The sequence below is a fragment of the Dipodomys merriami genome, unplaced genomic scaffold (genome assembly GCF_024711535.1).
Source record: "Dipodomys merriami isolate MVZ:Mamm:240054 unplaced genomic scaffold, mDipMer1.0.p SCAF_7, whole genome shotgun sequence".
Taxonomy (NCBI): Eukaryota; Metazoa; Chordata; class Mammalia; order Rodentia; family Heteromyidae; genus Dipodomys; species Dipodomys merriami.
This window is the reverse complement of record NW_027206290.1, coordinates 1,493,447-1,508,214: the sequence shown is the minus strand read 5'-3', so window position 1 is coordinate 1,508,214 and position 14,768 is coordinate 1,493,447. Positions and strand designations below refer to the sequence as shown.

At 36.4% G+C, this 14,768-nt stretch overlaps 1 protein-coding gene across 14 annotated transcripts in view; it reads right to left on the bottom strand.

Moving 5' to 3' along the window:
* The window catches only part of Lrrc7 (leucine rich repeat containing 7), a 486,949-nt gene that overhangs the window by 26,890 nt on the left and 445,291 nt on the right, over positions 1 to 14,768 (bottom strand). For 7 of the 14 annotated variants that reach the window (XM_070006786.1, XM_070006793.1, XM_070006788.1 and 4 more), the window contains 3 exons: positions 10,618 to 10,656; positions 10,316 to 10,537; positions 4,160 to 4,252 (listed from right to left, as the gene is read on the bottom strand). In XM_070006786.1, coding sequence (XP_069862887.1) covers positions 4,160 to 4,252; positions 10,316 to 10,537; positions 10,618 to 10,656 — 354 coding nt within the window. The remainder of the gene's footprint in view (positions 1 to 4,159; positions 4,253 to 10,315; positions 10,538 to 10,617; positions 10,657 to 14,768) is intronic. The other 7 variants (XM_070006787.1, XM_070006795.1, XM_070006798.1 and 4 more) reach the window with 1 other exon arrangement.

Below are 14,768 nucleotides of genomic sequence, written 5' to 3'. Positions count from 1 at the left end.
ACTTCACTGAGAGAGCAGAGGCAAGCATCACACAGGGGTTTTCCATGCAGTGTTCTACTACTTTTGTTTCCAAGTAATTTTCCTTTGGTGATGAATTCTAAAATAGTGATCTCTATGGTGAGGGAATCGTTTTATTCATCTACTGAATATTCTTCTGACAATATCAACTGGAGGATTAATTGCTCTATTCCTTTATCCTAGAAGAGGCCATGTTTGATTAAGACTACTTGGTTGTTGGATGTGTATACAGTTCTAAATTCCCCAGGTCTGGTCTAAATAGTCAGGCTTAACCCTGAACCTAGGGTCTAACTTTTGGACTGCCCTTAGTGTTTTTCAACATTCACCTCACACTCTCCCAAGATTTAGATCATGGCTTCTGTCAGGCTGAACAAGAGCTCATGTTTGCCCAATTCCTACTCTCAACCTTTTGGAATGACTCCCTCAGGCTTTCCCAAACTGGCTGTATCAGTTTGGATGCTCTTTCATGTGTGTCCTTCCCATTAACTGAAGTAGCAGTTGCAATAACAATAAGGAAGAGACTAGAATATATTAATTTATTGCTTTCTTGTTGAAAGTTCATGATGCCTCCAAGCCATCCTGATGTTTGGGAGATAAGTAAAGGTAGGTGTAGGCATTGCTTTTAGCTCTAAGTTTATTTAATCATTAAAAGAATGAGACACTAGGGCTAGAGAAACAAAAGTGGATTTCCAAGACCTTAATCTGTTTCCTTGTGAACAGGCTAAATTCTTATCTAAATTGTCAAAGCCAATGTCTTGAGATGCTTCGAACACTGTTAACTAAGTAACATGTGTCATAATAATAAATAATATTGAGATTGTTCTGTAGATTTGGAATCAATTTTGCAAAAATAGAGAATCATTTTTATGCCATGAAGTGGTTTTGACTATACTCAAATCTTTTAATGGACACATGATATACCTCAGTTCTACATGTATTATATTTAAACAAAAAATCAAATAATAAAATCACATGCACAGTTTAGTATCAATAGTCATCCAAATGACCAATGAAAAATTAAATTCATGTTTTTTTATTTATTTTTGTTGGTTGTGGGGCTTGAACTCATAGCCTGGGTACTGTCCCCAAGCCTGTTTATGCTCAAGGCAAGCGCTCTACCACTTGAGCCACATTGCCACTTTCTAAGTTCATATTTTAAAGTGCTCATATTGATCATAGTGGAAGGATAATACACAATGATTTGAAAACCTCAGAATAGCAGTTCAAAATAAAAGAAATACAGCTGTATTGCATTCAACTATTCAGCAATCTCTTAATCTTTAATTTAAAAATATTATCCCTTCCTAAAACAAAGGGAAAATTTATATGCTGGTGACAAAGCAGAGAGAAACATGTTTCTTGAATTTCAATCATCTTTAAAGTGATCAGGTTACTTAGTTTTTCTTTGAAAGAATTTATAGGGGCTGGGAAGGTGGCTCAGTGGTAGAGCGCATGCCTTGCATGCCAGAGGCCCTGGGTTCGACTCCTCAGCACCACATAAGCAAAAAGAAAAAAGCCGGAAGTAGAGCTGTGGCTCAAGTGGTAGAGTGCTAGCCTTGAGCTGAAGAGCTGAGGGAGAGCGCCCAGGACCAGAGTTCAGGCCCCATGACCGGAACCCCCCCTCCAAAAAAAAAAAAAAAAAAGAATTTATAGGAGGCCTGTAAAACCAGAGCCCCAAACAGAAGTAAAGATGAATGAAATATTTTGACTTGGAGGTTTAAAAAGTATCACATATGGGACTGGGAAGGTGGCTCAGTGGTAGAGTGCTTGCCTTGCATGCATGAGGCCCTGGGTTCGATTCCTCAGCACCACATAAGCAAAAAGAAAAAAGCCGGAAGTGGTGCTGTGGCTCAAGTGGTAGAGCGCTAGCCTTGAGCTGAAGATTTGAGGGACAGCCCCCAGGCCCAGAGTTCAGCCCCATGACAGGACCCACCCCCCCAAAAAAAGTATCACATGTTTCTGATAATTTTTTATTTGGCAATACTAGGATTTGAACACATTTGTTAGGCAGGTGCTCTAGCACTTGAGTCATGATCATCAGCCTATTTCTGATAATTTTGAACTTTAACATTTTTTGTCTTGGGTCCATGAATAATTTATTAAAATTAAGTAAGTAAGCTTGTCCCCCATGGCTCATGTCTGTAATCCTAGCTACTCAGGAGGCTGAGATCTGAAAACTGCCATTCAAAGACAGCCCAGATAGAGAAGACCATGAGACTATTATCTTCAATTAACTACAAAATGCACAAGTAGTAGAGTGCTAGCCTTCAGAACAAAAGCTCAGGAACAGCACTAAGGTCCTGAGTTTAAGTACCAAAACCAGCCAAAAAAAATTAAATAGTTGGTCCATTTAACCATCAATTATTTTAATTCTGATAAACCCATGCTTATTCTCAACATCATTTCAAATGTGAATGAAATAGATGTACAGATGTTTATAAATGGTATTCCCCTAATTATTCAGGGCTGCGTCATGCACAGTTCTTATATAGGAACAGCTGCTCCAGTCTATTGACCAAAAGAGCCCACATCTATGATTGCTGGAGATTTTCATCTTGTTCCTTTCTTCCCAATTAATATTATAGCGTAACATTTCCCATTTTGATTATTCCCCCCCCCCATAAAAACAGGGAGGATATAAAAAATGAGCCAGTGGCTCATGCCTGTAATCCTAGCTACTCAGGAAGCTGAGATCTGAGGATTGCGGTTCAAAGTCAGCCTGGGCAGGAAAGTCCGAGAGACTCTTACTTCCAACAAAACACTAGAAAACCAGATGTGGTGCTGTGGTTCAAGTGGTAGAGCTCTTGCCTTGAGTTGAAGTGCTAAGGGACAGCGTCCAGGCCCAGAGTTCAAGACCCATGACCGACAAAAAAAAAAAAAAGAGTAGAAAGAAGTCTAAGAAAATGTTTTATTAAAGTCTCTCAAGTTTCACAAGTCTTTACAATAGGAACCTTCAAGATATTTCAGAAGCATGTTTCATTACCAGAAATTGATTAATGTGTTACTTTTATATTAGTAGAAGGTTGAAAGGGTCTGGACCAGGTTGTCACTTAAAGGTAAAGCAAGACCTTGTGGAGATTTATTCAAATGTGATTTTCCGTTTCCTTTATTTTCTCAGAAGTTTAAGATGCCACTTAAAGCAATTAAGTTTGGTGGGGTCAAAAGTAGAGCATTTCAATTATAATCAAGTTATAATTACTAATTGATTCAAAGCTGAAAATATTAAACACTTGATGGTACCAGGGCAGGTTATGCAGCTCAGGGTAAATTTTATTTTTTCAATGTAAAAATTATTAAAGGTTGACATGGAATTGGCAGACCACATGTGAACAGGGTGGCAAGGTGGGGGGAGAGCTTTCAACTTTTCCCATGGTTTGACAAGCAGGGATAAAATGAATAGCTTGTTCGGCTAATACAGTTCCTTTCCTCATACAAATTTGCTTTCTGTGGCTTTTCAGTACTGTATTTCTATTAATAAAATTCTTTAGAAGCCTGGTGGGTTGAAGAGATGTTAGTCAGCTTGCCCTAGCACTGAATTACAACATAATCATTGTGTCACTGTGAGAAAAGAGTTTCCTTCAGTAATAAGTGATTTACAAATAATCCCTTGACAAAAATTAATTGTAAATTGCCTATGTAGCTTCCTTCCTGTACAATATATACAAGTGTAAAGTCAAAAAGTAAAACCAGGAAGAGGCGCTGTAGCTCAGGTGATAGAGCACTAGCCTTGAGCTGAAGGGCTGAGGGACAGTGCTCAGGCCCAGAGTTCAAGCCCCACGACCGACAAAAAAAAAAAAAAAAAAAAAAAAAAAAAAAAAAGAAAAAGTAAAACCAAACCCAAAAAATACTTCTTCCCTAAAAATAATTACAAAATACCACCAAAAACATTTGGCTTTAAGTAGACTTCAAGAAAGCTTGAGAGGATGTATATGTGTATAAATGTGTGTGTATGTTTTCTTACTCTTAGAATTTTTCAAGCACTATAGTGAATTCTTACCTTCCCTGGGTAAAGTTTTAATTGGTGTTACATGGGCCATTAAATCACAATAACATAATATTTAACATACTTTTCTCCATTATATAACAGTAGAAATCAGCATTTTATATAACTAAAATTTCCAATAAGAAATACTTTTCTTACCTTGTCAGAAGGTTTGAATGGATTTCCTTGTCCACTAATTCCACCACTGATACTAAATCCAAGACCAGGATTCTTTTCTATTCTCACACAAAACTATGTAAAAAAATAGAAAAATTTAATCAAATGGGAATCAAAGCTAAATGCTTTCAAGTTAGTCCATCTCAGTGAAATGTTCACATTCAAGTTTTTAGGGGGAACCAGTGTTGACCTGGGATATAGAAGATACAATAAACCCTAACACAGCATTCAGTGTTTCTATATGCACCACTTATGATGGAAACTAGGTTTAAATATCGCAGGCAGGCAGTTATTAGGGAGGGACTTACTTGTTACCATATGCAGGACTAGCTTATGATTACCAGGTTTTCAAAACAATGTCTTATGAAGAGTTAAAAGATTATGTATTATCCAATCTTACTATAAATTCACTGTATTCAGATATTATTATTACTATTATTAATTTTTATTGTAGCAATACTGTACTGAGGGGTTATAGTGACATGAGTAAGGTAAGGAGTACATTTCCTATCCAGCATTGTTACCTCCTCATTACTATTATTAATTTTGTGCTGGTACTTAGGCTTGAACTCAGGGCATTGTGCTTTCACTCCTCATTCAAAGCTGGCATTCTACCACTTGAGCCAAGATTCCACTCCACTCTGACTAGTTAGATAGGACTAAACGAATAAGTAGGAAAAAGTTAAATAAGGTACTTAAGTAAGGTGCTTAAATAAGTTGTTCTGCTTTCTAGAAGGATGGCACAATTCACTTCCGCATTCATTGGTGATAGTATTTAGGAACATTAGGGTTCTTAGGGAGCTGGAGTGAGGGTGGAATACAGGGAGAATGAAGCTGCCTCTGAGCAGAGTTTTGAGTGTGAAAGCAGCTCTATAACGGAAGTTAGGGATCCAAAAAGAAAGGGAGAACATGAAAAGGTGGAAGAAAAAGGTCAAGAATGTGGAGATGTTGTGACAAGGAATGTCAAATAAATAGTGAAGGCTGCTATCTAATGTCCTCTGTTATATTACTCCCCAATACTTTAGATCAAGAAAAGTACATGAACACAGGAGCCTTGGGTTTGGTAGGACTACAGGGTGTGACAGCATGAGGAGTTGGGTCCACCCTAGGGTGAGGCTGTAGTAAAAGTGCTGTTAGTTGTGAAGTCTAACACAGAGTAGAAATCAAGTATTTAGAAGGAAAAGTAGTACTATGGATTACATAAAGCAATGATAACAAACAGGAATCCTTGGTGATCTTGAGCTGGGGGAGGGGAAGCGGGGCATGTGTGGGTTGAGGAATACTGCTGGCTCTGCATGTAATATATATCTCATATATTTATAGATTATAAATGTATACATTGTGTATTTATACCTATAATTAGTATGTATAATATTGAACAATTTATTCACTAATGTGATTTATATAGTAGTTTTAAAAAATAGTAATAGTCATTTTAATGAGTAGTTTCTAAACTATGAGTAAATGTAATTATCAAAATACATTCTATCTTTTTATGCTAAAGATATATTTATCTATAGCTTTTCTTTCAATTAAGGCATTTGTGCTATATCATAGAATGGTAGAAATTAAAGTTCGTTTTTTGACATAACGACTTGTACATCTCATTGCTGCAATGGGTACACCTGTATCCCTATTTAAACGATTTGTTTTTGCCCTTCCCCTCCACAAATTATACCAACATCATTTACAACTTTGGTGGGGTGGGGAGGATCGGGTGGGGGGAGGTGGGGGGAGTATGGGAAGGGATGGGAAGGGGAAACAAAGAGGAGGTAACAATGCTTGATAAGAAATGTACTTGTTATCTTGCCCATGTAATTGTAACTCCTCTGTACAGTATTCTCACAATTAAAAAAAAGAAAAAAAAAGAAATTACAGCTTATAATAGTTAGATAGTCCACAATCTATGGGTAAGAGATTAAAATAGTTCAATTTTTCTGGAGGGAGTATTTTAGCCTTATTCAATGTATTAATCTTTTTGATACTTTTTGTTAGTTAAGCGTAAGAAAAAAGTAACTATTATAATTATGCTTTCTTTTGTGGTTGCCAACATATGCATTTGGAAATAAATTATTTCAATTTTGGCTTTTATCTTCCCAATGAGAAAATTTCCTCTTATGCAACACAGAAAGTGTCTACATTTCTGGCTTTCTCTAGGCTACTCTACAACCTGAAAGGAACCAAATGCAGAAGATTTCACTTACACAGAAAATTCCTGGGAGTTGTTTTCAGTCATTTTTTTAAAGGTAGGGACTACATCTATTTTATACTATTGTAAATCTGTAAGGCACTAAAATCCAAGGAAAACAAATTTCATACATGCCAAACATATTTGACAAACTGTCTCAATATATATTTTTTAATAACAGAAATGATAGAGATGACACCGTGGTTTTATACATGTGATAAACACACATAAATTCTGATCTGAAGCTAGACTGCTCTTGGGCATGCTAAGGTATATCTAATAGCTTGCATTGTGGCTACTGGGTCTTGTAAAGCATGTCAGGGGGAGTATTCATCTCACACATAAGGAGTTCCACCTGCCCGCTAAGACCCAAAGAGACCATAAAATGGAAGACACTATAGCATGAAACAAAAGATTAGCAAAGGGGAAATGCAGTGTCTGAGCTAAAGGCCAAGTTTAGGAGTCTAGAAAATAACTAATTTTATTGTAATCATTATTTTGATTTTTTTTCAAAAGATGATTATGATGAATACCTTTCTGGCTAAAAACATAAAAGCAATGAATGAGCACCAGCCGTGCATTAGTTCCTCTCAGAGTCAACATCCATCATTTCGCTGTACTTGAGATTTCTGGTCTGTGCTTATCTTATTTTAATTAAAATAATTGGACTTGTTTAAAGGAGAACTTCATGGCAAATAGACTATGATGTCCTAGTGAGTCCCTAAAAGGTCATAATCTATGATCCTTAGAAGGTAGTATTCTGATTTGGTCCTACAATGATTTAAAAAAGCACCAGGACTAAAGAAAGTGTGTGTGTGTGTGTGTGTGTGTGTGTGTGTGTGTGTGTGTGTGTGTGTGTGTGTGTGTGTGTGTGTGTGTGTGTGTGTGTGTGTTGGGAGGTGTAATTTATATATTTATACTTAAGGGGTAACACTACAGAAACATACAGTGATGCCATAATGAATTGGCTGCCTATTGATCATCCTGTTTTTCAGCAGTATCTATTACAAAACTTTTAGTGGCTATTTGCTTTTATTGCTTCAGATCTATTTATTGTTCTTTTAGTTACTTGACTTTAATTTTTATCTGAAGTACTACCCACTCTCCAATCCTGAGCCACTATGCTATCTAGATGCTATGTAGGTGATATATAGGTGATATCATTTAGATAGCATGTTATGTAGATCTGAAACAAAGGACTATATTTCCTAAAAATGTGATTAAAAAATAGAATTGGTAAGTAACCAAATCAAAAAAGCATAATACAATGATCTCCAGGGATTCCAAGAAATGCAGTTCTGCTTTTATTTACTTTTTGAAATCTGACAAATTCTGGAGCTCTTGGAGCTGTCTTTCTAGCATGAAGGAAAGACCCAAAGAGATTCCTGTGTTCATCTTTATAAACAGCACTATTCACAATACAGAAGACATGGAATCCTGAATAGGTGCCTATCAGTGGATGAATGGATAATGTAGTATAGATCAACAATAGAATATTATTCAGCCTTATGTACAGCAAAATTCATGGAATGAGAGGATATAATGTTAAATATAATAAGCTAGACATCAGGACTTTCATATATGGAAACTGGAAGAAAATAAATCGAATGCAGACAGTCATACCACAGGTTAAGAATTTGGATGAGTAGATAAAGGGGGTCTCTATTAGAGCAGTCAATACCATGTGTGTTGACATAACACACTGAACCCAATAATATATAGAAACAATGCATACTATCAAAATATAGAGTTTAACAATTAATTGATAATTCATAACAGTTCAAAAGTAGGTATTAAATGACTTGAATGTCTGTTATTTACTGATTTCATGAATACCCCATATTTCATCCTGTACCTCTTAAAGTATGTGTAGTTATAAATATTTTCCCCATACACCTTTCTTCTCCAGCCACCAAAATAATGCTGCAGTTCTGAATTTATGACTCATGACTGGACACAAATAATGTGCAACTCAACACAATTAATTTTATACATTAACTTTATAAATTGTGCGACAGTCACATGTTAGAATGCGTGAGCTGGAGGATGTAGTTTCCTATTGATTTATTGTGACAGTGTGAACTTAACTCTTGAACTGTGTAAGGATGCAGTGTAGCCAGTATGCGATATGTAATGTGGTAGACCCATGAGACTAGTTTTAATTCTTGCTCAGCTTTTGAATTGTATGACAACAGCCAACACACTTAACTTCTCTAAGCCATGGTTTCTTAGTAAAATAGAAACTGATTTATATGGATCACAGCATTATCAATTAAAACCAGTTAATTCATAAAAGAGATGTGAATAAAGCATTGCAATGACATGTCTCTCTCTCAGTTTTGCTTTGGCAGCTACTTATTCTACATATATCACTATGTTCTCCCTTAATATAGCCCTAATGCTTACCTTTTTCTCTCTTAGTTTGAGATTCAGAGCTATAAATAAAAACACTGGAAAGCTGCTGACTGTAAATACATTCTCTGAAAGAATAAATCTGAATTGACATGGAAATGTTAAATTTAGTAATCTTTGTATTATTCATATTTTTTGAAATTATGTGTTTGTTTATTCAGATTAGCTACATGGTAGTAATAACTTTATAATTCAAAGTAGGTTAAAGAGGGTTTTGATCTCAGTAGATTTAAAATATATTGATTCTAGGGGAGAAAAAATCCCCCTCAAGTTACAGAGGAGAATGACTGAACCAGGGAACTGGGCTGAGGTCCTGAATTTCTAAGGGGCAGTGGATATAAGCAATATTTCACTCTCCTTTAGTGAAGCATAACTCAAAGGTTTATTAATAGTTAGAAACTCTGGAGAATGTAAAACCTTACCCATCATTATCTGATTAAAGGAGCCTGCCTGGCTTATAATGCATTAAATCAAACAATTGGCCTAGATCAAGGGAGGAAAGGAAGAGAATTATTTTGAAAGACGTACCTATGATGCTGAGAATGGTAATACATCATTTCAATTTCCAGATGGGTGGTAAGAAATAGAAACAATGTTTAAAGCAGCTGGAGCCAATGATAAATATAAAGACAAAAACTCTGGAGAATGAAGTTAATCTTGACTGATATATTTAGAAAATAAGGCGGTTAGCATGTAAAGCTTTGAGTAAGCAGCAATAAAGTGAAGCCTTTATAAACCATATTAAGGAATTAGCAGTCAGTGAGTGCTTTGTGTAATCATCTGAAGAATAAACTAAGAGAAATTAAATTTTATACTGAGTATTAAGATCCTTCAGTCTTACTTCCGAATCTTAATGTAACTCAATAGTTACCGTTCCCTTCTGTTTTCTGATTCTAAGGAAGCAAAGCAGATACTACAATAGAAAAACATATCCTACTTTTACGATGCCAAAAGAGAAGCAGCTTTACTTTATTTTGCGCTACTTCTAAAGCCAGCCAGGGCTGGCTTTGTCTGCGTGATCTTTAGATCTCAGCCTGCTGAGTAGCTAGGATTACAGGTATGAGTCATTGGTGTCTAGCTTCAACCACAAATGTTTAGATGTGACAGCTCTATCCACTGCACATAATGATAAATCCCTATAGAGCTTATTTCACCCCATTCAACAGGCTGCCAGCATGATGTGTCCTCAACCACATTTATAATTGAAGGCAGAAGGACATCGGTGGCTTATGCCTGAAATCACAGCTACTCAGGAGGCTGAGGTCTGAGGATCCTAGTTGGAGGCCAGCCCAGGCAGGAAAGTCCATGAGACTCTTATTTCCAATTAAAGACCAACAGGACAGAAGTGGAGCTGTGGCTAGAACTCTAGCCTTGAGCAAAAAAGCTCAGGGACAGCACCCAGGCCCTGAGTTCAAGCCCTAGTACCAGCACAAAAAAAAAAAAAAAAAAAAAGGAAGGAAGAAGGAAAGAAAGAACAAAAGAGAGGCCAACCAAGTCTTTTTTCCTCAAAGTGAATCAGTTATAAATTCTCTTCTCACCTGCTCTGGATAGCCATCCATACTCCTTTGCCCTTTAGTTTGAATTAAGCACCGTCCAGGCTGAGGTCCCCGGGTGGCCTGTGAAGAGGGGATCTGAATAGGCAATGGTGACTGAAATTGCTGGATGGTCACTTTGTTTATGTTTCCCTCATATGGCTGCTGCTCCCGGCTGCGATGCTGAAGGCTTTGCGACCCCATCAAAGTCTGGATGTGGCTGCCTGCCTGTGGGAAACATAATCTGTCAGGCAGACAGTCCTGGTATGGGAAAGATATGATTAAAGCAGAACACATGCATGGAATACCTTCTCTGTAGAGAAGAATGGTTGGTCTGTTAGCCACAGCTAGAAAGGATAATGAAGAAACAGTAAGGGCATGCCTACTTGGGTTTGGGAAAATGTAAATATTGGGGCAAGTTTGTATTAAATATATTCATGGCCAAATAGTGGCTTGACAAAACTTATATCAATTCTTATTTTAAGGGAACACAATTTAACCTGAAAGATATCAAGAAGCAAAAGAAGCCATAATTAAAAATAAACGGAGCTACAGCTGGCAATTTTATTTTAATTTTTAGAAACGGAGATATGTAATATATTTTAACATGAAGGGAAATGATAAACCTGTTTCATAATTCTGAAAAAAATAATTAGATTCCCTAAGTTTTATGTGTATAGGAAGCTTGTTCTGGCGTTTATAGTCAACACTTATTAATTTGTTATAGTATTAAGTCAAGATTATGTCTTTTGGAAATTCTAAGTTACCCTAAAAGTTAATCATGTGGTAAGTTCATAGGACTATCTGTAGTTTATGGAGGCATTAGATATGGAAAGGTCTTAGAACAAGCTCTGCACATTTGCTTTATTTTAAAGATGTTTTTTGTTTTTGGTTGGTCGTGGGGCTTGAACTCTGGGCCTGTATGCTGTCCCTGAGCTCTTCAGCTCAAGGCAAGTGCTCTGCCATTTGAGCCACAGCACTCAAGTGGTTTTCTGGTGGTTAGTTGGAGATAAGAGTCTCGTGGACTTTCCTGCCTAGACTGGCTTTGAATCCTGATCCTCAGGTCTTAGCCTCCTGAGTGGCTAGGCTTACAGGTGTGAGCCACCAGTGCCCGGCTATTTTACAGTTCTTAAAGAGCAACATGTGCACACAACAAAGAAACTACAGTGATAATGTGGTGATAAGCTATAGTGATAACTACAGTGAAACCCATTTAAAGTGGGAAAGTATATTGTTGGATTTTAAGCAAGAGGCAATTTAAAAAGAAAATATTCAATTTTGCTATTAGGCAATATGCAGGGTAAAAGAAACAATTTGATTGGAATGTAGATGTTCAATCAGCTGTTTTGGTATTTTATATATATATATATATATTTTTTTTTTACATTCACAACATTACAACTTTATGAGAAACTGAAGGACAAGTTGCAAAATGTTTCAGTACAATGTAAGATCAATTACCTACCCAACACTGTTTAACACACACAGAGATCACAAAATAATAACCTTATATATACAATTAAGATAATCTCACAAAGGGAAATGGGCTATATGTCTACTGTATGCATTCTTAGAAATCTGCATGAAAGAGCACCATTGTGGTAAAATGTTTAGTACAAATTTATTCTTTTGTGCTTTCATTGAATTCTAAGTTTTTATGGTTGGTAAAGCCTGTATGATATTTAATATAAAACAATATAATGCTATTATCATGTTTTGAACTGCTATATTCCGAATGGACTCATTCTGTGTGTGGTTACATCTGCAGTTAGAGAAGCTGGGAGTAGAGTCTGTCTTTCACACTTAAATCTATTCTTCATATCCACTAACATAGAAGTCATGGGTCTTCAGTGCTTGGAGAAGAGAAAGGGAGAACGAGCAAAACATCATCAAGAAATTTTGCACCAAATAAACTTAGAAGGAAGTCAAAACTGTTGTGAAGATGGTGAAAAAATGACAGTGATCAAGATGCATTGTACTCATATCTTGGCTTATGGAATTGTAACCTATAAGTACAAGTACTTAATCATTAAAAAGCCTCATAGTTTGGCTCCTTAATTTATTATCTACACGAGGAAGTCAATAGTGACTGCTTAAAGATTACTTTGTTGAATAATCTGTTAACAGTCTGTCCAACAGTGGAAACCTAGTACTCTTGATTAAAGAACTGTAATAGCCTTCTGACTAGTTTTCTCTTCATGAGAAAATCTGAGCTCAAGGTTATGTGGACTTTGGATTCTTTTAGGGGAAGCACCAGGTGCTATGTGCTGTTTTTCTAACTGGCATGGTAACTATGTTTAATAAATAACTTCATGCCACACAAACACTTGGAGCAAAAAAATTCAAAGTGTCTTTCACATACCTTCTCCATTAATCTTCACAAGACATTGTTACTATAACAGTTACCTTTACTGTCTTGTCCAGTTTTGCTAAGAAGGAAATTTAAGGCTCAGAAAGGTGAAGTCAGTTTTCCTACAAATTTGTACAACTCGTAAACCATCATGACCAGCATTGAATCATGGCTATCAAAGGTCATGCCTTTAAACATGGCATTATACTGCTGCCCTCTTTCTCCAAGTTGGCATCCTACTAAAAATAGTTTAACTGTAAATTAAAAAGAATCATGTGGACCTGGTGCCGGTGGCTCATGCCTGTAATCCTAGCATCTCAGGGAGCTGAGAGCTGAGAACTGTGGTTTAACACAGCTCAGGCAGCAAGGTCTGTGAGACTTGCATCTCCAATTAACCATTAGAAGTGGTACAGTTGTCCAGAGTAGTAAAACACTAGCTAGCGTTGAGTGCAAAAACTCAGGGAAAGCTCCTCATGACCGAGAACGAGAACAAAAAAGCCATGCAGAGGAACAAAAGGATGATATTGTTGAGAGGATGTATTCAGTTGTTTTAGCAGCTCTTGAATTTGTCAAAAGGCTATTTCCTACTTGGTTAATTAGATCTATTAGCCATTTTAGATGCTATGCAGGTGGCTTCAAACTTAAGAGTTAAACAAAAAAGATGAGGCTTTTGTCTTTAGTAGGCTTTCAATTACTACAAATCGACAGAAAGCAATTGTGTTCTCAGATGGATTGGCAAAACAAAAAGTAGGCATGGTAGGGAACCTGCTGTAAAGTGATTTTGTTTGCAATGGCAACACTTTTATTCTCTTGGGTGATAGGCTGTGTTAAATGGTGATAGTGAATGACAGCTGTACAAAGCAAAAAATTAACACACCCAATATTGTGTAAAGTTAAACAAACATAAATGACGAAACATCTGGAGGGACAGTTATGGTGCAGGAGGTCTATAGAGAACACTTCTTTTTTTAGTGGCACAAAGACTGAGAGAAGGTAATAGAGATGTGTTTAATGGAGCACAAAGGGCTGATGGAAATGTCAGAGTCTGGATTTATTTAAGCAGAGGTTAGCTATATGAACACTGACTCACACTGAGGGGAATTTGGACACAAAGGTTTCTGTTAAGGCTGTGCTACACATTTTGAATGATAAAAAGAAATAGAAAAACTTTGACATTTGTTAGAAGTCTTCACGGGGATGTTGGGCCAAACAACATGTATTTCAGGAGCATAGTGATGGAATTGTTGGCCCCAAATAAACTATGAAATTTCCAGTGAAAAGCTTCAATACTCATAGGACACACGGAAATATTTATGCTATAATTAGTAGAAAGAAATGTTGATTTGATACTGAATGGTATTGTTCAAGTAAAATTCATCCCACAGCTAATCAGTCTTATTATGGGAAATTGTTAAGTGTTTGGGAGGTTTTGTATAACATGAAAGAATGACTCTATCACTTCAATAATGCTTTGGTTCACACTGTTCTTTTAACCAGGAGTGTTAGACTAAGCAGATATTGCATTTCCCAATTTGGTCATTTGTTTTATTTCCCATCTTGGTTCTTGAACCCATAGGGCTTGCTTTAAAAAATATAGTCTCAAAGGATTTATACTACTAAGAACGTTCAAAAGGATATGATTCACTAAACTAAAAATTACTACCTAAAAGCCCAAAAGAAGTCTCAAAATGTTCTGAACCAAGCACAACAATACAGAATCATCTCCAAAGGATAACTAAGTAACTCATTAAAAATATGGTTTTGCAATTTTGTTAAACAGCCATTACAGAAACCCAGACAAATCATTTTTATTCATGCCACATATTCTAAAATTCCCCTTTTAATGTAGGCTATGTTTTGAAGTGAGCCAGGAAGACTTGCTTTCATGTAGATAGAATATGTGTACTATCACCTTTTCTTTCCTTAAATTTACTGACAATCTTTGGGTATTGTATATAAACTAATATAGCAAGATTCTGAGCAAATATAACAAAAGACACCTAGAGACCAAGTCACAACCTCTAGATATAGAACCAGACACCGAGTTGAAGAATGAGGAAATCTGTGACTGTCATCAGGTATCAAGCAATGTCAAGCAAAAACTAGCTT